Source organism: Chrysochloris asiatica, unplaced genomic scaffold (genome assembly GCF_000296735.1).
Source record: "Chrysochloris asiatica unplaced genomic scaffold, ChrAsi1.0 scaffold00024, whole genome shotgun sequence".
In the NCBI taxonomy this organism is placed as follows: Eukaryota; Metazoa; Chordata; class Mammalia; order Afrosoricida; family Chrysochloridae; genus Chrysochloris; species Chrysochloris asiatica.
Genome location: NW_006408542.1, coordinates 20322883 through 20347952, shown reverse-complemented (window position 1 = coordinate 20347952; position 25070 = coordinate 20322883). Strand labels below are relative to the sequence as shown.

At 48.2% G+C, this 25070-nt stretch overlaps 1 protein-coding gene across 2 annotated transcripts in view; it reads right to left on the bottom strand.

The window, feature by feature from the left end:
- The window catches only part of TTC7A (tetratricopeptide repeat domain 7A), a 149831-nt gene that overhangs the window by 13406 nt on the left and 111355 nt on the right, over positions 1–25070 (bottom strand). For both annotated transcript variants that reach the window (XM_006839425.1, XM_006839426.1), the window contains 3 exons: positions 11978–12094; positions 7079–7176; positions 5019–5153 (listed from right to left, as the gene is read on the bottom strand). In XM_006839425.1, the coding sequence (XP_006839488.1) occupies positions 5019–5153; positions 7079–7176; positions 11978–12094 (350 nt within the window). The remainder of the gene's footprint in view (positions 1–5018; positions 5154–7078; positions 7177–11977; positions 12095–25070) is intronic.

Genomic DNA, 25070 nt, shown 5'->3' with positions numbered 1-25070 from the left:
CCACCTGCCTCCTGAGGTGGCCCTGGTCCCTCCCTGGAGAGTCTTCTGCAGTGCCTTCACATCAACAGATTTCAATGACACCAGCTCTCTCCTGCCTTGGGCCCTGGGGCTTTCAAGACCCTGGACTTGCCGGGCTGGCCCAAATACCACAGAGAACATGCCCTGAAAAACAGGCCGGACTACTGGGCTCTGAGGGGCTTCCTCACCATGTGGTCTGGGGCTGTGGGGAGCACCTTCCTCTTAGCTTGCATCCCTGGGCAGTCACCCTCGGACCCATTTTACCAAACATGATGCTCCCCAGACAGCTGCAGTTGAAGCAGGAGGCTGTGGCACCCTGCCCACCCACCGCCTGGCCTGGCTGCAGGGCCCTGCTATCACACCCTGCCTGCCTGCCTACATCAGTGCTCACAGATTTTCCTTGTATTTTCCTTGCGGTTGTCATCAACCTAGGGACTAGGTACTGTCAAACCATCCCCACCGCCCCCTTCCCTCAGCTTCTTTTCCTTCTCTCCACTTGTTTTCACCTCTCATCTTCCTCCCTGCCCACCTCTTCTCTGGCCTGTGTGCCCCTCACCCATTTTCTTTGTCTCTCCCCCCTCTTCTCTTCACAGTGCCCTTCTCCTCCCAGTGGAGTTGCTAGGTCTGCCTTTCTCGCTGCAGTCTACAAATGGAAAACATCTGTTCCCCAGAGCTTTGTGAGTCCCTTCTAGTCTTTTATTCTGAGGCAGCAGAGCCAAGCCCAGTCTTCCTGCCAAAGTGACCTCCCCCACCCCCACTTCAAACTCCAGGCTTGCCCTCAGGCTGAGCAGAGGGAGGGAGACCCTAAGGCTACCCTTAACTCTAGCAGGGGCCTCTCCAGGTGAGGCATGATCCCCAGAGACACCCTCCCAGGACCTCAGAGAGGAGAGGGGGTCTTCAGGACTAGAACAGAGGCCCATGGGGCTGGACGGAAATAAGGTTAGGTTCTAAACACAACCTGACACAAACCTTGACCTTCAAGGGAAACAACAAAACGGCCCAAGAAAGGAAACAAACATCCCTTCCCAAGATCAGACCCCCTCAAAGCGTATGACATCAGAATTAGATAGAGGTATGGGAGTCCTGGTATGACGCTGTGGGTTAATGCGCTGGACTGCAAAGTCGTCTGAATCGCCAGGTCAGCAGTTCACGCTTACCAGCTGCTCCCTAAAAACCCTATGCACGGTCACTATGGGTCGGAACCAGCTTGATGGCACTTAACAATAGCAGCCACAAAGGTGGGAGGGAGTCCTGGCGTGGTGCTGTGGGTTAATGCGCTGGACGGCAAAGTTGGTTTGAATTGCAAGGTCAGTGGTTCAAGTTCACCAGCCACTCTTGGAAACCCTATGAGTTGTAACTGACTCCATGGCACACAAGAATACTGGGGGTGGGGAAAGGGAGCTGCAACAAAGACCAGGAAAATGACTGAGTCTCCACAGGTCTAAAGGATTCTGCAGGCTGGTTCCAGAACTCCCACCCTCCAAGGTAGACCAGGGGTTCAGAGAAGATACAAAATTTGCCGAAAGTCCTTAGAGAGTTACAGGCAGTCTGGGCCTAGGATCCTGACTTCCTGTCCTGAGATTCAGGAAGATGGGAGGAGGGGATGACGGCCAGAAAGGGAGGGGAGAAGATAAAGGCAGAACAAGGGAAGAGGAAGATACGGGAAGAGATGGGTGGGGGCCTGGGAAAAGAGGGGAGAGTGAAGGAGGCTAGGAAAAGACAAGCAGCAAGAGGGGCACAAAGTGTAGAGGAGAGTGCAGGGTCAAGAGTAAACTAGTTTTTCTTCACTGACTACAATTGTATAATTAATATGTCCCTAACTATGTCCATATAACAATATGGACAGCTCTGGCTATCCCATCCTTGTTCTCCCAGTTTCCCCACATTGGTGGGGGTTGGGCAGGGGGTGGAGGTGGGGTGGGGTGTGTGTTTGTGTACACTAGTATGAATGGGGCATTTGAGAGCTAAGACTCAGACCAGCTTCGCCCAACCAGAGACAGCTGGGTGATGAGCCCTTGGGCCATCTCCTCTCTTTGGCACATTGGGGGCATCCTGCTCCTCTGGAAAGCACCTTGGGACACTCAGGATCTCAGTGTCTTTATGGACACACAGCCCCTCTGCCAAAGGGGCAGCACTTCTGAAGTGGTCTCTGGGAAGCAGAGAGCCTGTGAGGCTTCTCATCCTTAGTGGAACGGGAGAGGACTGAAGTGGGAGGAGGGGAGGATGAGAGTGGGGAAAGGAAGGATGTGACATTTCCCAACCAAAGAGTGGCTTTAGGATAGAACTAAACTGCTGAAACAGCCCGAGACACAATTTATCTTAACCCAAACCAGAGAGATGAGCTCATTCCAGAATGATAGAGGGAGCTTTTCCCTTTCCTGCAAACTTGCTGTAGCTGGTAGAATCATTAGGCAGGGGTGGCTGGGAGTGTGGGTGCTGGGAACAACCTTCCAGACTGGGTTAGGTGAGAGTAAGTTTAAGGAGAGGGCACTGTCCTGGTGACCAGCTCCTGGCAGATGCTCAGTAGAGGTGGGGGACAGAGTTTGCACACTGCTCCAGACTCTTCCCACGCCCGGAATGAGAGACCCAGGCACCTTCTCACCCCACTTCCTGGCTGTGGCAGCTGGCTACCGAAGCTATTCTTCCTGTCTTCTAAACTGACAGATCCCTTAATTTTTAGTGGACATGTGAACAAAACCTAAAAACTGAGTTGCTGTCGACTTATCTCTAACTCATCGTGACTTGTGTTATCAGAGAGCAACTGTGTTCTATAAGGTTTCCAAAGGCTGATCTTTTGGAAGATCAGCAGGCCTTCCTTCCAAGGTGCCTCTGAGGAGACTTGGACCTCCAACTTTTCCTTCAGCAGCCTCATATGTTAATTGTTTACGCCACCCCAGGGACTCCACTAGAACATATGGATCTGAAAAAAATGACATTTCCCAGAATCCTTTGCAGTGATGTTTGCCATGTGACTCAGTTCTGGCCAATGGATCATGAGGGAAATGGTACAGACAAATTTTAGGATATGACCTTATAGGGATGGACTGTGCCCTTCTCCCTTCTTCCTCTTTTCCTAGTTTATCTTATACTTTGGAATGTGAATGTGGTGAGCCATGCTAGACCACATGGATGAGAGTGATATCCTGGGGATAACTGAGCCAAATCACGGAAGGAGCAAAGCTAGCATCAGCAAAGACTGTCATCTCTGAATTGTTAACAGGAGAGAGAGAGATAGTGTCTATTGCTGCATGCTCCCAAACCTACATCCTAACACGACACTGCCAAATCCTTACTTGGCATCATATTCAAAGCATTCGGATTCTGTTCTCACTGAGTGCTCATTGGTGGAATTACATGTAGGATAACATCTCCAGAAGAAAGGCTAAATTCAAACTACTGAATGGCATGTGTTTATATCGGTATTCCCATGGCTCCAAGGAGGCCCATCACCTTTCTTGGAGCTGATCAGAACATACTAGCATCCCTGACATACTGCAGCATATCTGAGGAACAGAAACACTTTCAACTGTTGATTGTAGTAACCAAGGCAGATAGATGTAAAAACAGCAGGCCTTGAGAGCTCTGGGATTGCATCACTTCATAACTGATGCAGCCACATTCCCTGGAGTGGGGACTCTCTCGTATGGGGTCATCTTTCTATTCCAGGTACACGTGGATACTGGCACCAGTCTGCCCCATCGAGAACCTTCATGGCTCCATGTCTTAGATTACAGGGAACCTTATGTTATTCCTCTGGATTTTTCAACATTCCTTTCTTCTTAAGATGTAGCAAGCTGACTATCGAGTGCTGCCCCACACATCCCTTGAATCCTGAATGACTATCATATGCTAACTGGGCAATCTGTACATTATTAACATGCTTCGTTGGAAACATTAGTGTTCAGTCAACAAGCATGCTCTGACTCTGCCTTGTCAAGTCTCCATATCCCAGGAAGTGACTCTCTATTTCCTGTCTCTTCTCCATGTCCCCTGAGGGAATGGACAGCAATGAAACACAAGGGTGTCACTTGGGCATGTTTGCCTGGTGGCAGTTTTAGGATTCCCCTTATTCTATGACCTTTCTCTTCATTCCTCCACCGCTGCCATTTTCATTCATTCAGGTACTTATCATATCTGCCCATGTCTCTCTCCCTTTTCACTGTTACCACACCTGTCAGGTTCAGTTTTCAAACACTGCCTTCTGTCAGCAACCCCACCCCACCCCAGTTAGGTGTCTGTGGAGCACACAACCACTGTAATCACCACAGTGGCAGGGGACATGGCCACAGAAGGCCAGCACTACTTAGCACACACTTCCTGTGGGGGTCATCACAGCGTTAACACACCGCCCTAGCTCATTCTACCCTGACAGGATGGAACCCAAGGCCCCAGAGAGACTGGGTCTGGCTGGAGATGAGCTGGAACCTGCCTTCCCAACACTTACTAACCATCATACTCCACAGTGGCAACAGTGCCAATGAGTGATCTGAAAAGACAGCCACCAATGAGTCACCCCACCAAATACCAACACAACTGTCACGGGTCCTCTGCCCTTAATGAACTCTGCCACCAGACCCCACTTCCTTTGCCAACCCCACCCCCCCACCTCTTCTTTAGTTATTTCCTGAGCTCTCTGGGTTTGTAGTTCTACTTGGGAGAAGATGGGTGAGAAGTAGGGAAGGGACCTGGGTATAAGAGTAAGCCTATCCACCCAAGTGGCTTTTTCATGAGCCCAAGTCCTCTCACATGTGTATTTGCTGCCACAAGATCTGGCCGAGGTGGACTGGTGAAGATGTCCCCATCTGGTGGGTGAGGAAACTGAGACCCAGAATGACAGAGTAACTTGCTGGAACTGGAGCGCCAGGTCTCTGTTCCCATGAGTACTCACTCTGTTGCCCAGGTGAACCTAGTCAGGGACCCTCACAGCCCCCTAGGACAAGACAAGGCTCTGAGAGCCTGCAAGTGGACAGGTGATTGTTCCCAGGGCCAGAGGCACTCACCAGCCTGCAGCCAGATCTGTTCCAGTGTGGTCCACAGCTGCATGGGTCCTTGCTTCAGGACTGAGCTGGGCATGGTCAGCTCTGACATGGCCTCCTCCAGTCGGGAGGCTGCGATGGACGATGCCCGTTGAGAGCCTGCAGAGTAAGAGGGAGGAGGTGGTTTGAGCAGCATCAAGCTCCACGGGAAGAGGCAGGGCAAATTGCCTGGTCACTGCAAAGTGGTACCCAGACTCTTCGGCAGGATTCCCTGCCCCAGCGCCTCATACACAGCTGGAGAGAGGTGCTTTCTGAGGGGCTATCACAGAGAAGTCCCACTTCCAGGGATCTCTCACTAAGGAAAACATTGTAAATGTTGCCAAAGACGCTCACTATATGGCTGCCTGCAACACCGGGGGAAGAAAAGACACCTCCATGTCTAACTACAGAGATTAATTAAAACAACAACAAGGGTATAGCTGTACAAGACCAAGATTTACAGCCTGGGAAACCCTACGCAGGGTTGCTGTGAGTTGGAACTGACTCCACGGCACATAACTACCACCACCACCACCATGTAGTCATTACGATATAAACATTAATACTGACGTGGAAAAATGCTCCTATTATACGATTACGTGAAAAAGGCTGGTTACAAAAGAGTTGGGTCACGTTTTTGTAAAAAAAAAAAAATATATATATATATGTATATATATGGGCACAGAAAAATCAAAGACCATTTATCACAGCTGGGTGCTGAAGTGATGGCTGCCTCGTCTCCTCTTTCTTTTGCTGGGCTTCCTCCAGTTTGTACGTCACTGATCCACATATGCAAAGGCCCATTTGCGCTTGTACTGTGAAGGATTCTTGAGCAGTAGCTCAGGTCAGACCCTGTGCTCCTGGAAGTTTCTCCTCACAACAGTTTCGTGTGCCTTGGGCCCTACTCAGGTATCTAAGCTGTTGACATTCACAATTCTCAAGCAGGTGGAACAAGAGCACTTTCTATCATTCTGGTAGGCAATAGTGGTTCCAGAAAACTCAGGAGACCTTAGGACAAACTCCTGAAGATTTTAGTTTGTAAGATAAGTGCTCCATAGGGTTTTCTTGACTGTAATCTTTATGACAACAGATCTCCAGGCTTTTCTCCATGGAGCTTCTGGGTGGGCTCGAACCGCCAATCTTTACGTTGGCAGATGTTAACACGCAGGCTCCTCATGTTACCAGACTGCCGTGTTTGCCTGTGTAATCAACACCAGCACATGGCAATGAAGGTATAGCAAGGCTCATGTGGGATGAAGAGAAAAACAATAAGCAAGTCCATTTAAAACGACTCCATTTACACTTTCTAGCAATGACTAATTGTTGTTCTGTGCCATGGAGTCCGTTCTGACTCATAGTGACCCTGTACAGGGTTTCCGAGGTTGTAAATCTTTATGGGAGCAGAATGCCTCATCTTGCTCCCACAGAACAGCTGGTAGTTTCAAACTGCCGACCTTGAGGTTAGCAGCCTGATTCGTAACCACTACGCTACCAGAGCTCCTTTGACTATTAGTCTTGCTTAAAATAATAATAATAATAAAGATTTAAATTAAATTTTAAAAATCTTAGTTATTGCTCCTTTTTTAAAAAAAATGTCAATTTTTGGTTCCTGAACTCATTTGAATTTCTTATACCTTGGGCTTCTGGGTGAGTTTTGCCAAGAAAAGTCAGCTTTGAGCTTAATTAAAAGTTGTAAAGATAAGCTAAATTCACTCTTTTTTAGTTGACTCAATTTACTGAGATTAGGTAAATTTACCCCCAGTTTTAACTTAAGGAAAATCAAATTCTGCGCTCCACAGCCACCCTTCCATGGTCTCCCCTTCTCTTTGACCCCTAGGAGGTAGGGCTCCTGCTGTTGCTTGGTCTAGCCCCCCACTTCTCACTCCAGGCCAGCTCCTCAGTGTCAGGGTGCCTGCCAGGGGACAGCAGTGGGGTCTGGTCACTGGGCAGGGCTCTCCTCAGATGCCACACGCCCTGCTAGTGCCCTCAGGTCAGGATGGGGGGCTGTGGCCCATGTGAGCAGGTTTCCTGGGCATATGCCTTACCAGAATCAGCCTCGTGGGCATCAGGTAGAGTGAGGTGCATGCCACTCTGCTTCTTCAGCGTGAGGCCCTCACCGAAGCTGCCGTCTTTCTCCAGGCCACTGGAAGGCAAGGGAGGGCCAGGGCCCAGTGAGACGGAGGGGGCATCACTTGGGGCTGGCCAGCCAGGGAGGGCAAGGGAGCTTCACTCAGGGAAGTTCTGGGCCCAGGATCACTAGGAAGGGCCATGATCACCAGAGCTGCAGGACAGATGGTGCTCGGGTTTGGAATCTGAGACTATGACTCATCCCGAACATCATTATGTTCCTCCCTAACACACACATACACACTCACACACAACCACAGGCTGCCCACACTGTGCCTGTTGGCCAGTAGTGTCTTCACAATTCCCCAAAGCCCCCACATTTCATTCCCAACCTATATGTTTGCTCATGCTGCTGCCCATAAGAATGTCCTCACTATCTGCGGTCCATCTAAATCCTATCTACCTTTTGTAACCTGGCCTGAGGACTTCCCATGTATCTGGTAAACCACCTGTCATAGCTGCCTCCCTTCTCTGCTCTTGGGTCACTGTGGATTCAGCCATCAGGGAAAGAAGGCCCAGATGCCACAACTCTGCCACAGGTTCCTCTATGCTGAGCTGTTAAGGTGGCCCCAGAAGGGTTAGCGGGAGTAGCAGATAAACAAGACAGTGATTCCATCTCATCCCACCTCTGTAGCTCCCACATTGCTGGGGACATCCCCTTTTCTCAGAGTGGGAGATACAGGGAGCCAGGAAGGAGCCACCAGCTCAGAGAGGTGGCATAGTTTGTTCCGGGGCAGCCCCAGACAGCCCCTTCCCATTGCCAAGGATGCCCATGGCCCTGAACTGTGCTAGATGAGGAAGTTTAAAGGAGAATCAAGGCAGAAAAGGAGAAGGCAGGGTCAACCTGGAGCCTGAAGGCTTTTTCCCTTCAGAGCAGTGCCTCCAACCAGTTCAATCATAGTCAATGAAGTTAAATCAGAATAGACCCCAAAATTTAAAAATTGGGTGAAGTGGAATGTTAGCTATAGAACAGAAAAATTATGGGTGAAAGCCCTGGAATGAGTTACTTAGAAGAGGTAGAATGAGCACTGGAGTATTGGCAGGACCCTGGAGAGTGGTGCACATTCAAAGCTTCATAGTCGGGCGCCATCTTTGAGAGCGGCACCTTTGCTTCTGACTCTGCTGATAAAGAGATTTGGTTGCTAAGCAATGTGCATGCTGTCCTTGTTTTCTAAGTGGGAGGTTAAGTTTCTATCAGGGTGTTGACCTGCAAGCTTTCCCATTCCAGTTCACTCACATTTACAAATTCATGTCCATTCCGGTTTCACTGTGTTGGCCATAAATGAACTGGGAAGAACCAGTTCAAAGTCCTGCATCAGAGATGTGCCAAGATGATTGTCCCACAAAGAATGCCAAGGACTGTAGTGTCCTTGCCATCCTAAGCCAGGCTCAGACTGGTCTAAACTTGGGCCTGAGGGTGCACAGCCACCTTTGTGGGCATTAAAGGAACCACCCACATAAACACGGTGGTTCAAGAGCAGTTCCCTTCCTCTACCACTGGGATGGCTCATTTTATGTATCAACTAGTTAGGCTATAGGGTCCAGTTATAATGCATAGGATAAGCACTGTGCTGGGAACCAGAAGGTCGGAGGATCAAACCCACCATCTGCTCCTCTGAAACCCTACGTTGTTGTTGTTAAATACCATTGAGTTGGTTCCAACCCACAGTGACTCTGTATAGGGTTACTGAGGGGCGGCGGGTGAGCTTGAACTGCCAACCTTGTGGTTCAAACCAACTTTGCAATACAACATATTAACCCACAGCACCACACCAGGACTTCCTATACAGGGTTGCAATGAGTCAGAACTGATTTGGCAGCACTTAACAAGAAGTTTAGATGTAGCTATGAAGGTAATTTCTAGATGTGATCAGTATTTACAATCAGTTTAAGTTAGACAGTTTTATTGTGTCCCTCCCCCACAAGATATGCAGAAGTCCTAACCTCAATGCTTGTGAATGTGACTGGTTTGGAAACAGCCTAGCTACATATGCAATGAATTAAATTAAGATGAAGTCATTAGGGTGGGCCCTAATGTCTTTATGAGGGTAAGAGACACAGAGACATAGAAGGAAGAGGGCCAGGTTGTATGAAGATGGATATAGTGACAGGCGTGATCCAGGTCACAAGTCCAGGATGGCTGGGGTTGCCAGAAGCTAGGAGACCTAGGAACGATCATCTGGACTCCACAGATACAGCACAGTCTGGTCAACAAGCTGAATTTAGACTTTCAGCTTCCACAACTGTGAGACAGTACATTTCTGTTGTTTTGAGTGATGCAGCTTGCAGTCATTGGTTCTGGCAATGCTAGGAAACGAAGACACCATTTTCTTCCCATTCCTGGCAGGCTCTTCAATTTTCTGAGACACAAGGCTTAAATTGTGGGGCCATTACTTTTAAACTATGTGACCCTAGGCAAAACTGCTTAACTTTTCTAATCCTTGGTTCTCATAGCTTGAAATTGAGCCAGCCATGACAATCTCACAGAGTTACTATGAGGAGTAAATACAGAGTAGGCCTGGAGTGGATGGCAGATAAGACTTCCCAATGTTATTTCCCTCTGGCCTTCATGAAAGGGCCTCTGGCGGGGTTCCAGAAACAGCCCATAGGGGGCATGGGGGTGCTTTTTCCATTTGGTTCTACTCCACCATGATTCCTGTCCTGAGGATCCTTACAGGCCAGACAAGGGAACAAGACAGTCTGAGATGAGGAATTAGCAGAGACCCTTGCAAAGAGGGCAGAGCTGAAGCGGCCTGGAGGCTGCTGATGGCAGGCTCCGTGAAAGGGGGCACCTGACAGGGCCCGAGGAATGACCAGAACATTAGAAGGGGGATTTGGGGCTTCTAAGGAGACCCAGTGACACAGTGGTTAAACGCGCAGCTGCTAACTACAAGGTTGGTGGTTCAAATCCACTAGCTGCCCCGTAGGAGAAAGATGTGGTAGTCTGCTTCCGCAAAAATTAAAACCACCAACAACAAAAATATCATTGCTGTTGTATTGATTCTGACTCATAACAATCCTAAAGGATGGAGTAGAGCAGCCCCTTAGGATTTCCAATGCTGTAAATTTTAATAGAAAAATTTACATGAACCTTTGTGTTCGCAGTCTAGTGCTTTAACCACTGTGCCAAGACTCCTCAGTAAAGATTCCATACAGCTCTGGAAGCCCTGAGGCTCTAGGTTGGAATCGACCCTGGTGTGGATTTGGGTTGTGGTGGGGCTTGCCCAGGCAGAAGACAGTTTGGGACCGTGCCAGTGAGCCCAGCAGGAGCACATCAGAATACAGTGGAGAGAACAGGCTGGTGCGGTGGGGTGGGGGTGGGCAGGTCACATCTTCAGGCTGTGGATCCTGCCCTTGATCCTTAGTCGCCTCAAACTAGACTTTACCAGCCCTGGCCTCTGTTCTGTAGGCCTAGATTCAGAAGTAAGTCTTCCCCATTTCCTGAGAAAGCTCTTATACCCAACAATATGCCTCAGGGTAGCCTGCCTGGCTGAGCCTGCCTTGTAGGTGGTGGTGGGCTGGCAGGAGGGTCTCCAGGATAGCTGCCTAGGGGGCTTTCTACTAAACAGGCTCCTTCAAGCTCTCAAACCAGAGATGAATCTCAAGGTAAACCCCTGGGAAGAGCACCTGGTAGCTTCAGCCTAGCGACTTGGAGGTGGGGTACAGCCAGCTCCGGGCATGCCTCTAAAGCAGCAGCCACCCAGGTGAGGCCCTGCCCGAGCTGCCAGCCAGTGAGCAGCAGAGTGTGAGGGATTTGATGGTAGGTCACCTTCACATCACCCCACTGCAAAGTCCCTTACCCCAGAGCTGCTCCAGGTAGCTTCTGCCAGGTGGTCCTGCTCAGCCCTGATATCTCCCAGGCCTAGAGGCTGACCCTACCCTAGGCACTTTTACACTGCTGATGGCCAATGCTGGACAGACAGCTCATCCTGTGGGGATTCCAAAAGCCTTCTGGGCCCAGAGTCCTTATTTAAATGCAAGCATTTATCAGGAGAAAGTGTGTGTCCCTTAAAGGCCTTTGGGAAATGACATGACCAGCAATGCAGGTGGGGATGAAAAGCACCAAGGAAAAGACAGGATTCCTACCCACTGGAGCACCTCCCCTGCCCCCTGCTCCCTGTCCCCTGCAGGCTGCACAGGCTGAGCCCAGGCATACCAATGGGTTGGAACAAAGACTTTCTGCAGATTTGGCCAGGACAAGGGTCCTCTGCTTTGGCACAGAAAACACCAGGGCCAAGGGTGGGGACTATATCAGGAAACAGATAGTGGAGAGTGGCAGGGGTGAGGATGGTCCTTCAGGAGCCCTGCTTCCTCCTTGTCTTCCAGCTTCCAAATGGAGCTAGGATAGAACTGACAGGCCCAAGAGTGGGCTCCAGGAGCTTGGGGTTCAAGTCTGGCACTACCACTTACAAGGTAACTGGCAAGCTTTCTAAGGTCTCCGAGTCTCAATTTCCTCAAAGTGTGACCATATAATCTGATGATGTATAAGATGTAAACAGCTGATGTATTTCAGATAAAGCAACCAGTCCAGCACCTGGCCCAGGTGCTCAAAGATGACTGCTCTTCCTTTTCACCCCTCTTAACTTCACCTTCCTAAATAGGGTCTTTATGTGCTTCATAGAGGATTGTCAAGAGGTTAAAATTAGACCAGCAATGTAGAGGCCACATTACCAATCAGTTCCACACACTCATATTCAAACGTCCTCACCACCCCATCCCACTGGACATCACAGCTGTGGACTGTTGCTTGGCAACCACTGCCTGCCAGCCATGCCCTCCCCGCTCTGGCCAGCCAAGGGACAATGACAGCCACTCACCCCAGCTGGGAGAAGCTGTACAGACGCTGCCACAGCCGCAGCATTTGTCTGCAAGTCACGAGGGCTTCTTCCGGGCCTTTCAGCACCTGCTCCAGCTTTACCTTGGTGAACATCAGGCTGTGGGAACAAGAGAGGCAGTCAGTGAGGGCCCGGTTCCCTCGGTTCTCCTCCTAGGTGAGAGACCCTGAAGAAATCTGCCCACCCGCCCCCACCTCCACCCACAGAAGGCAGACGGCCTGGGAGTATCGTGGTCTTTGATGCCCCAGTTGTTTTTCCTCTGCCTCAGTTTCTCCCCACTGCCAATGCCATCATGAAGCTGACTTCACAAGCGTCAGTGTTCATTCCACGTGCCCCTTGCCCAGCCTCTGAATCACTGCTGCTCCTAGCTGTACCCTCGGCTAAATGGCGCTTCAATGAACAGGTGTCCAAGTGTTCTGGTTTGAGACAGGTCCCTTGCCCTCCAGTATATTTGCGTTAAATCCTAAAACTCCTATAATTGTGGATATTAAGTCCATTTGGGATTAGGACTTTCTTTTAAGCCAACGTCCTTTCAGATATAAAAGAGAAAATGAAGCACAGAGGGTATGTGCAAACAGAGGGTAGGCTATATGCTGAACAGAGGAACAAGCGCAGGAAAGAGACAAGGAGCAACTTAGAAACAAGGAAATGGTAAAAATGCCATCTACAGGCAGAGTTCTGCTTTCTATCCTGCTGGCAAATAACAAATGCTCAATTAACATCTCTATAGAAAAATCGATGGATCTGAATTACGGTGTTGGAGAAGGAGTACTGGTGTGGTACTGCAGGATAATGTACGAGACTGCACGTTTGGTTTGAACTGCAAGGCTGTGGTTCAAACTCACCAGCTGCTCCTCAGAAACCCTACACAGGGTCGTTATGAGTCAGACCTGACTCGACGGCACTTAACAACAACACAACAACAATGGACTGTCAGAAGAACAAACAAATCTGTGCTCGGAAGAAGTACAGTCAGAATGTTCCTTAGGAGCCAGGATGGTGAGGCTTCATCTCTCATACTTCAGACCTATTATCCAGGAAGGACCAGGCCCTGGAGGACATCATGCTTAGTAAAGTGGAGGATCAGCAAAAAAGAGGAAGACCCCCAAGAAGAGACTGATAGAGTGGCAGCAGCAATGGGCTCAAGCTTAACAACAACTGTGAAGGTGGCGCAGGATTGGGCAGTGTTTTGTTCTGTTGTATGTAGGGTCCCTAGGAGTCAGAACCAACCTGACAGCACCTAACAAGAAGAGGGTCATGTTTTACTTTATCAAAGAACTCTTCATTGAATTCCCTAAAATATCCAGTTGCCCTTATATACTCACAAAGTAGATACAAAATTCTATTCAATTTAGGAATATAGTTGCTGTGTAACAGGAAAGAATAGTGGCTATTTGCCACCACAGGTGGTTGTGGTTGTTAAGTGCCATCATGTTGATTCCGACCCACAGCAACCCTGTATAGGGTTTCCGAGGAGCAGCTGGTGAGCTTGAACCGCCGACCTTGCAGCTCAAATGGCTTTGCAGTCTGGCGCATTAACCCACAGCGTAGTCCCTGACTAATGACTATTCGAGTTACGACCTGCCCTTATGTGTCTTTTGACTCACATAACATGCATATAACTGTAGAAACAGGGAGCGCAGATGTTGAAGCTGTAAGTTTTTATGTAATGTTTCCAACCCTCAAAGACAAGGATGAGATTTACAAAGCCACTGATAATAAGAGGTAGTAATAATGAAAACTAAAAAAAAGGAAAAAAGACGAGGTATTCAACTTATGTCAGAGCAAACAAACGTCCAGAACCCCAGACGTCCTATTAGCAGTACAGCTGCACGATGTTGTTGTTAGGTGCTGCTGAATTGGTCCTAACTCATATCGACCCTAGGCACAACAGAATGAACTACTACCCCGTCCTGCACACAATCGTTCCTATGTTTGAGCCCACTGCTGCTGCCATTGTACCAATTCATCTCATTTGAACTTTTCCTCTTTCTCACTGACCCTTCACTTTATCAGCATTATGTTTCATGTTCTGATTATTAATGGATGTTTACAGCTGTTCTCATTTTGAGTTCCTAAAATTTTACTCCATTCACTTCATCACAGTCAAGTTTACTTTGAAGAGGCAGCTCTTCCCCAGTAGTATTTTGAATGCCTTCCAACCTGAGGAGCTAATCTTTTGGCACTATCAGATGCACATTGTTGTTGTTGTTGTTATTAAGTGCCGTCGAGTCGGTTCCGACCCATAGCGACCCTGTACAGGGTTTCCGAGGGTGTAAATCTTTACGGGAGTAGAAAGCCTCATCTTTCTCCCGCGGAGCGGCTGGTAGTTTCGAACCACTGACCTTAAGGTTCACAGCCCGATTCGTAACCACTACGCTACCAGAGCTCCAGATCAGATGCACATTAGTTGCCTTTAAGTCTACAGAGAATTTAGCTGAGCCGCTGATGCCCCAGTCAAGGCTGCGATTCACAGTTCTCATTAAATGGTGAGTGGTTGTTGCTAAGTGCCATCTCGTCGGTTCTGAACTACAGTGACCCTGTATAGGGTTTCTGAGGAGCACTGGTAGGTTTGAACTTGTGGTTAGCAGTCTAGTGCTTATCCTACAGTGCCACACCAGTATTCCTAATGGTAAGTGGAGGGGCCACTGTTAATATGCTGTTGGGCACCTTAACATAGCTAGTAGGCCTGAACTGAACTGCTGTCTGGGCCACTCCACAGCCAGGCCTCCACCTGGAGAACTTCCTCTCCTAAGAGTAGAGGTGTTGGGCCTTGACCTCAGTTGCGGCCTGCCTTTCCTCAGTGCCTGGCCCAGAAGGGATTGTGGCATCTTTGCTCTTCGCGCACCTTGTTGTTCTTAGATCATGATTTATTGTCAGGATTCTTCCTCAGTCCTATTTTCAGAAAGGCGGGGGTTGGGGGTGGGGTGGGATTTGTTCTTCCCCACTTTTCCTCAAAAATGCAGTGCTCCTTCCTCCAGGCTGACCTGGCCTCTCCTCTATTTTTACCCATAACCCACACAGCCTTTGGGGAGCATCTAAGGAACCACCAGCTGCTGTAAGGTGCCCTCTTGGAGCACCCCGGTCTCTGAACAGCCTGCACCAGGACATCGTGAGCAGCGATCCAGGTCTCAGTGCGTGGAGGCAGCCTCTGGGGAGAAGGGGTTTGACCATTCTCTTCTCCTGCTCCTCAGACACTCTAAAAGCAGGAGGAGTCTCTGCTTTGGGGAGTCTGAAGAAGTAAAAGACACAATTTCTGCCTTTGTGGTAATAATTAGACTGTGATAAAAGACAAATTGTCCAGAAAATCAAGTGCTGAATTTTTGGATCAGACACATGGCATAATGCTTGATACCAAGACGGGGGTGGGATATAGCTGGGTACAAGGTGAGGGGTTAAGACTGGGAGCAGAAGGGGGCTGGTGAGGAACAAAAGCCTTCCCTGGGAGGAACACCTAGGCTCAAATCCAACCTAGAGTTGCTCTCCCCCAAGACGTCCAGAGCAGTTGAGTCCCCTGGACAGTGGGGCTTCAGGCTGGGCTGGTTCTCCAGGACAAGGGGAACCGGGCTGAGCAACCTGGGCAGACTAGCTCTACGGCATTCCCCTGGTCACCAGAAGGGTGGACAGTCCAGCACAGCTTTCGCTGACCTGCCTCCTCTTGACACTCCTGCTCCATGTCCCAAGAAGAGCCCATGGCAGGTTGACCACACCATATGTGTGGAACGGAAATAGCTGAAAGCTGAGCTGCTGTCACAGAGACTTCAAGCAACACAGGCTATATCCTCGCGGCTGCTGACATTCCATTAGCATGAGTGACCCAGAGGGGAATTTCTCAAGCCAACCACATCCTTTCTGGGTTGGGGCAACAATCACCCTCTGTTCTGCCCCTCCAGTGCCATCGTGGGAGGCTGCAGATTCATTCCTGAGAGTTTCTTGCTCTAGCAGTTCAGCCCGGTTCCGAGGGATCTTCCTCCACAAATAACCCTATTTGTCTCACCCTGCCCCAGGTGGTGCCCCACTGTCCAGGACATAAGTCCATATGCTTGTGCCTGGCCCTCAAGGTCCTTCACACTCAGTCTTCACCCTCAGCATCCAGCCCCTCCCTATGACCTTGGGCACAGGTGCTATCTGGTGGGTATTAGCCGTTCCCTAAACTGCGGTACAGCTCCTACCCTTGTCCATGCTCTGCCTCACGTGGTTGCTCCTGCTGACAATCACCTTCCCTGTTGGATCTCTATTGACTCCTGCCCAGATGCCATGCTCTCTGACTTTCTGTGCTCACAGAGCACTTCCAGTGGAACCTGGCTATCATGCTGGGCTGTGGTCATCTGCATGCCTGCTTGCCACTCTCTACCCCTCAACAGAGGTGGAAGGAGGCACTTTTGAAAAAGATGACCAATCCCCAACCCTACTGGAGGAGAGGGCTCCCCTTCCATCTGTTCTGCTGGGATGGGTGGGTGGTCCCCACCCACACTCCAGAACAAGGGTGTGAGAAGCTAACAGAGCTCTGGGGTCCAACCATGACTGATGGAGAGTCACAGTCAGGGTCACAGTCCTCAGGAACCACAGGAAACTTTAGCAGTAGAGATGAAGGGGGCCAGCTTTTGGGTTTCGCATCTCTGCTCAACCAGCTCCTCACACTGCAGGCTGACCAGACGCCACAAAGCAAGTTTCTATTCTCAGCGCTTCGAGACTCTCAGAAAGCCCCTGAGCACCCTGTGCTGGTAAGACAGTTCTTCCTCTCAGGTGAGGATGGAAGGGTGCAGTACACCACAGCAGTGCTTCCTGAGAGAAGCCACCTCTTGGTGACGCCTGATTTCATGCTGTGGAAACCCATGAAGAATAAACACTGAGGTCTTTTAAGACCAAACACCCTTGTTAAGCCATTGGCTTCTGAAGGAAGGTGTGAAACTTTTGGGTAAAGGAAAATGATCAAGAGTTAGTGTAAACACTCCACGTGCTCCATCCCACTGCAGGGCTGAGACGGCTGGGGCTACAGAAGGCAAGGCCTGGACCTACGCCCACCTTCTTCCTGGCACTTTCCCTCTTGGTGTTAGGTGTCCTTGAGTCAGCTCTGACTCATGGCAACCTCATGTATAGCAATCTTGTGCCATCTTCATGGTCATTGGTATGTTGAGTCCAGTGTTGCAATTATTATGCTAATTCATCTCATTTTTGCTGACCCAAACATTATGCTCTTTTCCAGCAATGGGTCTTTCCTCCTACTTCCATATAGAGTAAATGAACCAAAATCTCGCCATGCTCATTTCTTAGGAGCATTCTAGTTTTATTTCTTCTAGGACGGATTCATTTATTCTTCTGGTAGTCCATGATATATTAAACATTCTTCACCAACACCACAGTTCAAACAAGTCAATTTTTCTTCAATCTTCCTTTTTCATTGTCCAACTTTTGTATGCGTAAGAGGTGAATGAAAAGACCATGGTTTGGGTCAGGCTTATCTTAGCCATCAAAATGACAACTTTGAAAGTGATGCATCCAGCTGATATGAAGTGAAGGGAGACGCACAAGAATACCCAAATATGTCGACAGTACCCATTCGTCCTAGTTTCGATGGCTTGATGCTTAGAACTCGATTAGAGGTAGATAAAAAACATTTTGATAAAGGAAACAAGTGTAAATTCCTACAGTTTGATGAGCCTGACCTATACTTATGGATGTAATAGCTCAAAATACCAACTGAGAGGGAAGGAGTCTTTACATCAAGTATCAATCCTATCCCCTCTGTATACAGACAACTTAAGACACTGGCTACCTAAAATGAGGGGTGATAAAGGCTTACAAGTTTTCAAGAGGGAGTTTAGTTTAAGAGTTTGCAGGAGAAGGCAGAATCCCCACTGAATAGTTTTCATCTTGTCTAAATGGGTCTGGTGAAATGAGATGGAGATAAGATTCTTATGATTAAATAATGAGTAATGATCATGACTGACTGCAACTGTTACAACTGTAAAGGTAGAAGTTTTGTAACAAAAACGGGGGAGTAGTTAACTTTACAGTTCAGGTACAGAGGACCCTAGGATCATCAAGGGAGAAGAACATAAGCAGAATGTGGGGCCCTATCCACCTTATCCAGAGAAGCCACGACACCAGAGATAGAGGCAGAGATTAGGACATGGAGAGATAGAGCATCTGAGAACTCTAGACTCATGGAAAGAGAAAGGCTGTGTGCTGGCGGCCAGGAGGCCAGCTTGCAGAATGTGTCCTTTGGTTGTTTAAATGATTATATATTCCTGAGTGTTTCGGTGTACATTCTAAAAACAAACAGAGGGAATAGCAGCAAATACTGTTGTAAGATGAGAAGCACATTGTAGTCATTGAAATGAAACGACGAGTGTAAAACCAATGTTCTCCCATGTAAATTGTCACTCAATTCACAATATAAACTTAAAAAAAAAAAAAAAAGTGACACCTTTACTTTTGAAAACTTTAAAGAGCTCTTTTGCAGCCAATATGCCATGCAACGCATCACCTGACTTCTTCACTGCTGCTTCCATGGGTGCTGACTATATATATAAAGAAATCATTTATATACCTTGGATTCCTTCTCTGTTGATCATGGTGTTGTTTATTGGTTCAGTTGTGAGGATTTTCATTTTCTTCATGCTAGGCACTTGTCTTAGGCTGGGTTCTCTAGTGAAGCAAGCCCAGGGAAGTTTATATATGTATATATAAAGAGAAGTTTGTATTGAAAAAATGGCTCACACAGTTGTAGAGTTAAGCAAGTCCCAAATCTGTGGATTAGACGTAAGATTGTCAAGGCAGGTCGGGCAGGTAAAATGGCAGGCTGCGGATGACTCCCAGGATTGGCAGACAACAGAAAAGGCTACTGGCTCAAGTCCAAAGAACCAGAGGTTGAATGACGAGTCAGATGCAGAATCCACACCAAGCAGAAACAAGCAAATTTTGCCAGAGTGTCCAGTATATTGGAAGCAGGCCAGAGTCATGAAAAGATTTCCTTTCAATAGATTGGCTGCTCACAGCAGATTTCATCATGGGGGATATTACTCTGTTTTAACTACCACGCCACTGAGTATCCAGGACCAATCAACTTGACACAAAACCTTAACTATCACAGTGCTCTCCTGGGGCTCACACCCTCCTAGAGAACAGAGCCACAGAGCCTTGGCCATCCCCTCCCACAGCACAGGGCCTACTCAGCACTCAGTGTACACTTCTTCTTTTTCTGCCATCCCACAATGGGTGGGCACAGGCGAGCACTTGGCTGAGCCAGGCCCTGGGGAGCAGGAAGCATCTCAGCATGTATGTGTCTGCTCCATGTGTGGGCCAGCCCGTCTCTCAGTGAGGTCTCTATTTCTGCTCTGCATTATCAAACAGGTGTCACCCCATGCTACACATCTTTGCCAAAGGCTGACAATGGATATTCCCAGGGGAATGCCCAGGTTGACCCAGCATGGCCGCCTCCTCCCTCTCTTCCTGCCTTGGCTGGCCTGCACACCTGGGGTAGGATCAAGCTACTAATCATTTGTCAAAACGATTAAGACTTGGAGCCTTTCCCATTTGATGAAAAGACAAATAATTTCTTTCCATTGCTATAAGGAGGTAAAAACCTTAGTGTGAGCCTCTGCAACACTGGGTGAGCATAAATCTTTACAAAAACCATTTTGAAAGAATAATTTTGTAAAGTGGAGATATTTTTGTGACAACTCAGCTAAGCAAGCACTGTTCTGATGCCAGAGACATCTTGTCCAGCCTTGCCTTTCCTGGGGTTGCCAATCATGTCATGCCCTTTCCGTGTCTGTTCACCTAGTGGATCTGAGGGTCCCCCTCAAGAATGTAGGCTGTCAGTATTCTCCCCTGCCAGATGCCAGATGGTGTCCTCAGGCAGGGATCCACATTTCTTATCTTTGTACCCCCAGTGCCTGACCTAACAGTCCTCAAACAATGCTACTGAGTAACACAAGGAGCTCTGGTAGCGTAGTGGTTACGAATCGGGCTGCAAATCTTAAGATCAGTGGTTCAAAACTACCAGCTGCTCTGCGGGAGAAAGATGAGGCTTTCTACTCCCGTAAGGATTTACACCCTCGGAAACCCTGTACAGGGTCGCTATGGGTCGGAACCGACTCGACGGCACTTAACAACAACAACAACACAGGAGGAGGCTGAAGGACCAATGCTCACTGAGGTTGGGTCACTATTTCCAGGCCCCAGGATCAGAGAACTACAGGGAAGGGACGTCTCAGTGCATCCTGTGTCTGGAATCCCCACTTTTCCTGGTGCTGCCTGACCGATCAGTGAGTTTGCTGAGTCCCTGGCTACTCCTGGTCACCACGGGAACTCTCCCCACTCCTGTGGTGGGGAAGGGGTGGCGCAGGTGTGGTGACTGCACACAAGGGGGTATTATCTCCTTAAAGGACAGTAATTAGTAATTCCAGCTGACGGCTGTGCCATGCTGTTTTAATGAAGAGTTCTATTTTTATAGAAAACACATAATTGAGTGAAAAAGCAGGCTTTTCTTTGAGTCAGGTGCCACCCCTCTAGAGAGTCTAGCTCCTCAGCCAAGAGACCAGAGCCTGCCTGTAGCCCAGAGATCTACAGGAAGGGGGACGTTCTGGGCCACACCAAGTCAGAATTGAGGTGAAAAACAGGGTCCAGGGTAGGTGACCAAGTTCAAATCCCAGCATATGACCTTGGACAATCACTTTAACATTCTGGAGGCTGTTTCCCCACCTATAAAAAGGAAATGGTAGTATAGAACTTCCCGACTTATGGTAGGGTTCTGTTTCAATGATTCAGTCATAAGTCAGTTCTGATTTTTCAAAAATAGTTTCATTATTGTTGCCTTTTATTATCAGTATCTTTATAAACCCAATCTTTATGTGTCTTTGGGGGTTGGCAAGTATGTAGTACCCATTACTAATATTAAGATGTAAACAAAAACAAACCCCACCAACCAGAAATGGGCGGTCATAAGTGTGGTTTGTCATAACTCCAATATATCTTATGTTGAGACTACCTGTATCTGAGTCCTGGAGGATACTGGGTGGAAATAATGCAGTTAAAGGGGTTATTCATAAAGGGCTCACTCCCTGTTTTCTGTTACTATCATTATTCCTGGAGTCCCTGGGCGGTACCAACAGGTAATGTTCTTACTTGCTAACCAAAAGGTTGGTGTACTCTGAGTCTACCCAGAGGCACCTTGGAAGAAAGGTTTGGAGATCTACTTCCAAATAATCTATGCATGAAAGCTGAATGGCGTTCCGTTCTGACACCTGGGACCACCATAAACTGAAAAAGACTCAACAACTGGATGTTGGGGGTTGGTTGAACGATTGTGGGCAACTGTTTCCTTATCCCTCTGTAAAATGGGAATAATGACAGTAGCTATACCTCCTCATGTAGTTGAGAGGATTAGATAAGTTAATGGGTATAAGAACAGCACATTGGGGGCATAGTGTTGTTATTATTGAAGCTCTTGGGGTTTAAACACACCAAGGTTGTTGAGCCAATGAGCCAGTTTCTGCTTTGCCATTTATCAGCTATTTGGTATTGCGATCGCCTCTAAGTTTTCTATTAGCGTCTTCACCTTACTTGTTGTAAAGACCAAAAATGAATAAATAAACCAATCAAACCAAGAACAACAACAACAACAAAAACAGAGCAAGAGCATGCTGAGGGCTGTCGGATGCCAGAACCTGTACGCCCCTTACTTTCAAAAAACACCACCACCTCCTGGTCTATCCACCTAAGGGTCTACTTGGAGTGTGCAGGTGCCCAGCTTGGGGTTCACTACTGTGAAGGTTGCAGGCAGAGCACAGGCATCCTTCTACCCCAAAAGTGCATCCAGATGTACAGTTATGATCAGGTAGTACATCTGAAGCAATTAGGAAACAGAAAACAAAGGAACAGAATCAAGTGCTCTAGGGAATGGTTCTGCTTTAAAGTGTAGGCACTTCAAGGAGGAATGGCAGGATTAGGGTGCAAAGTGGTAGTGGTAGTTGGGGGCTCCAAAGTGCAGAACAGAGATCAAGTTGTAGAGGTGAGGCAGAGAGGTCAAGTTGCCTAAGCAGAGGCAGGGTAAGGGAGAGGCGAGGAGTAGTAGAGCGCCCCATTCAGGCCATCACCACCTGCTTTCATGGAATCAGTAGTCAGAGTGGTCCAGAAGTGACCCAGGAATGCCAGCAAAGCACATCACAAGGCAGGTTCCCCTCAAATTCCAAGATTCTGGGAAAGACTCACCAGGGCAACCGAGTAATTCAACAACTGCTAACAAGGCAACCTTCCTGAGAAGAAGGCCAAAGGCAGTCCCAGCTTCACTCACTACCTTCTGATAGACAAACCCCCGACAGGTAAGGGATGCACATCCCTTTATGGTGGTGGTACTGTGCCATGGAGTTGGTTCTGACTCATAGCGACCCTGCAGAGGATTTCTGAGGCTGTAAATCTTTACGGGAGCAGAAAGCCTCATCTTTCTCCCGTGGAATGGCTGGTAGTTTTTAATTCCTAACCTTGGGATTAGCAGCCTAACTTGTAACCACTATGTTACCAGAGATCCTTATCCCTTTATAGCAAGCAGTTTTCAATCCTAAAACCCGACAATCTTCCCTTGGGTCTGGAGGATTACACTAACCCACACCCCCTATTCTTTCTTACTTTGAAAAACCAAAACTATATAAAAACAGTAGTTGTTGGTAAAGTGCTGTGGAGTCGGTTCCAACTCATAGTGACCCTGTACAGGGTTTCTGAAGAGCAGCTGGTGGGTCTGAGCTGCCAACCTTGCAGTTAGCAGTCACTCCAGTGCTGATCCTATAGCACCACACTGGTTGTATTTATTTTGTTGTTGTTGAGAATACACACAGAAAAGCATACACTGATTCAACAGTTTCTGCACTCGCCATTTGGTGACACCAAGTACGTCTTTGACTTGTACAACCATTTTCACCCTCTTCATCTTTTAATGTTTCCACTGATTCTCCATCTCCTAAAGAATCCATTCAATGCAATTGACTTGAAAACTTCAAATAGCAGCCTTTTACTCCATCACCCCACCTGGTGAACAGCCAGAGCTGATCTAGTGGGCCCTGTACCCACAGACACACCCACTGGCTAGCTGCCCGCAAGACACTCCTATCTGGACTGATGGATGGCTGACTTCTACCCACGAGTGCCTCACTTGCAGGCCACCTCCAACTACCTCCAGACAAGTACAAACCCATGATCTGGAAGGCACACACACGAACCACAGAGAGCTTCTTCATAATCATCGGGGGGGGGGCAAGGAACTTTCAAAGACAACCATCAAGAAGGAAAGGCCCGGTCTTTGTCTACCTGGTTTGTGGATCCTCAGGGACCTGAAAAAACACCTGCTGCAAAGTGGGGGCCTGCTTGGTGGGCACAAGCCCACCTGGCCGGCACTGCTCCAATCAGTCAATTCTAGGGAGTGGAAGGGCTTGGTCTTGAGATTAGGCCACTCGTTATAGAGAACTGTGGGATATGGGCCCCAAGCTGTCAGCAGGGAAATCACCTTTTAAGACAGATTCCTTTTGGAAAAACCTGTCTTCTTTTCTTTCCCTTTTTCCAAAGCAAACAAACAAATCAACTTAGGTCATCTACACATCTAAGTTTGAATGTAAGCAGAGGACTAATCCCAAGACTAACAACTATATCTTATATTCTACACCGTGTCATACAGAGCGAGATCACAGGAGATTCTCAGGGAACAACCAAAGAAGGGAAATGCTGAATGTCAAACTAGCTTAGCTGATTTGACCTTTGAGGAGGAGATACGATGATGCAGGTGATTATGCCTGGCTTAACACTTCCCTCAACCAAATGGCTCCCAAGTTTAACTGACGGCTCTTGTCCTCACAGGGACGTCACAGCCAAGCATGTTTCATGAATCCAGCAAAGTGATAAACTATGTTTGTGTTAATACCTTTGATTCCAAACCCCCCGCTGGAGTGTTGGTATTTTAAACATCCTTTTGATGTACTACTAGTACTTAAAAAGAACATGGAATACATGCACTGGATTTAAATCAGAAATGTTAACAGATACCCCAGGAGACTCAGGTCCTGTCTGCTGGTGAAATGTACCACACACAACCTGACAAAACTAAAAGCTGAGGCAGACCAGGTAGACCAGAGAGGTAACTTTGAGGTCCACTTGAGTCTCCTCTGGATTCAGTCTGGCCCCAGTTACTAATTATTAGCTCAAACATTTTCTAAAACAGTCTCTGTGTTTTCTGGGGGAGACAGTTCACAACTGTGCACACAGTGAGCTCTCGCTTGCTGAGCAGCCCATATTGTTCACGTGTGGGGGAGGGCCTCTTGGGGCTCCGACCCACCATCCCCCAGGACTTTCCAGGCCCCCTGGGCCAGGTTGGAACTCCTGGGTTTGCTCCCCTGCCACTTGATGACCCAGGCTTTCAAAACCAACAGGCAGGCTGCCAGGCCTGGGTGGGAACAGTGACTGACAGGCTGGTTACTGGAAGGCTCCCATCATTAGCTGAGGAACTTTGTTTGGTTACTATAGTGACCTTCACTACAAGCAGCATGACTAAAGCACAAGGAATCTGTTACCTAAAACCAGCACCCTACACAGTCCTGGATGCTTTATCATGGGCCATTCCCTTTGACCCCATAGTCCTCCCCCTCCCGGTCCAGCTTCACTGTTGCCTCCTCTATCCAAAATGAGAAGAAATAGCAATGGCATTTCCAAGCTTCAACAGCATCTCCAAACTCACATTCCTGGCTGGCTTACACTGGGCCAAGCAGGGAACTGGCTGCCTCCTGAGGGCCCCTGTAGGCTCCGCCAGAGACAGCCGGGCCAGTACATGCTTCCAGGGCTTAGTCTGAAACCCACAGGCTTTCAGGAAGCAGCTCCCGGTGTCTGATTCCCTCAGTACCCTGAGGGGCCATCTGTCTTTGCCTCATCACGCTTCTGGGGCTTTTTGTGTTTTGTTTTGTTTTTCTCTTAAAAAAACAAAACAAAAAACACAAGCTCCTTTAATAAAAGGTCATTCCACAGCAAGGAAATGTAGATCCTCTTTGCTCTGCTTCCTAATCCCTAATTCAGAACATTTTCTTAAGTTCAG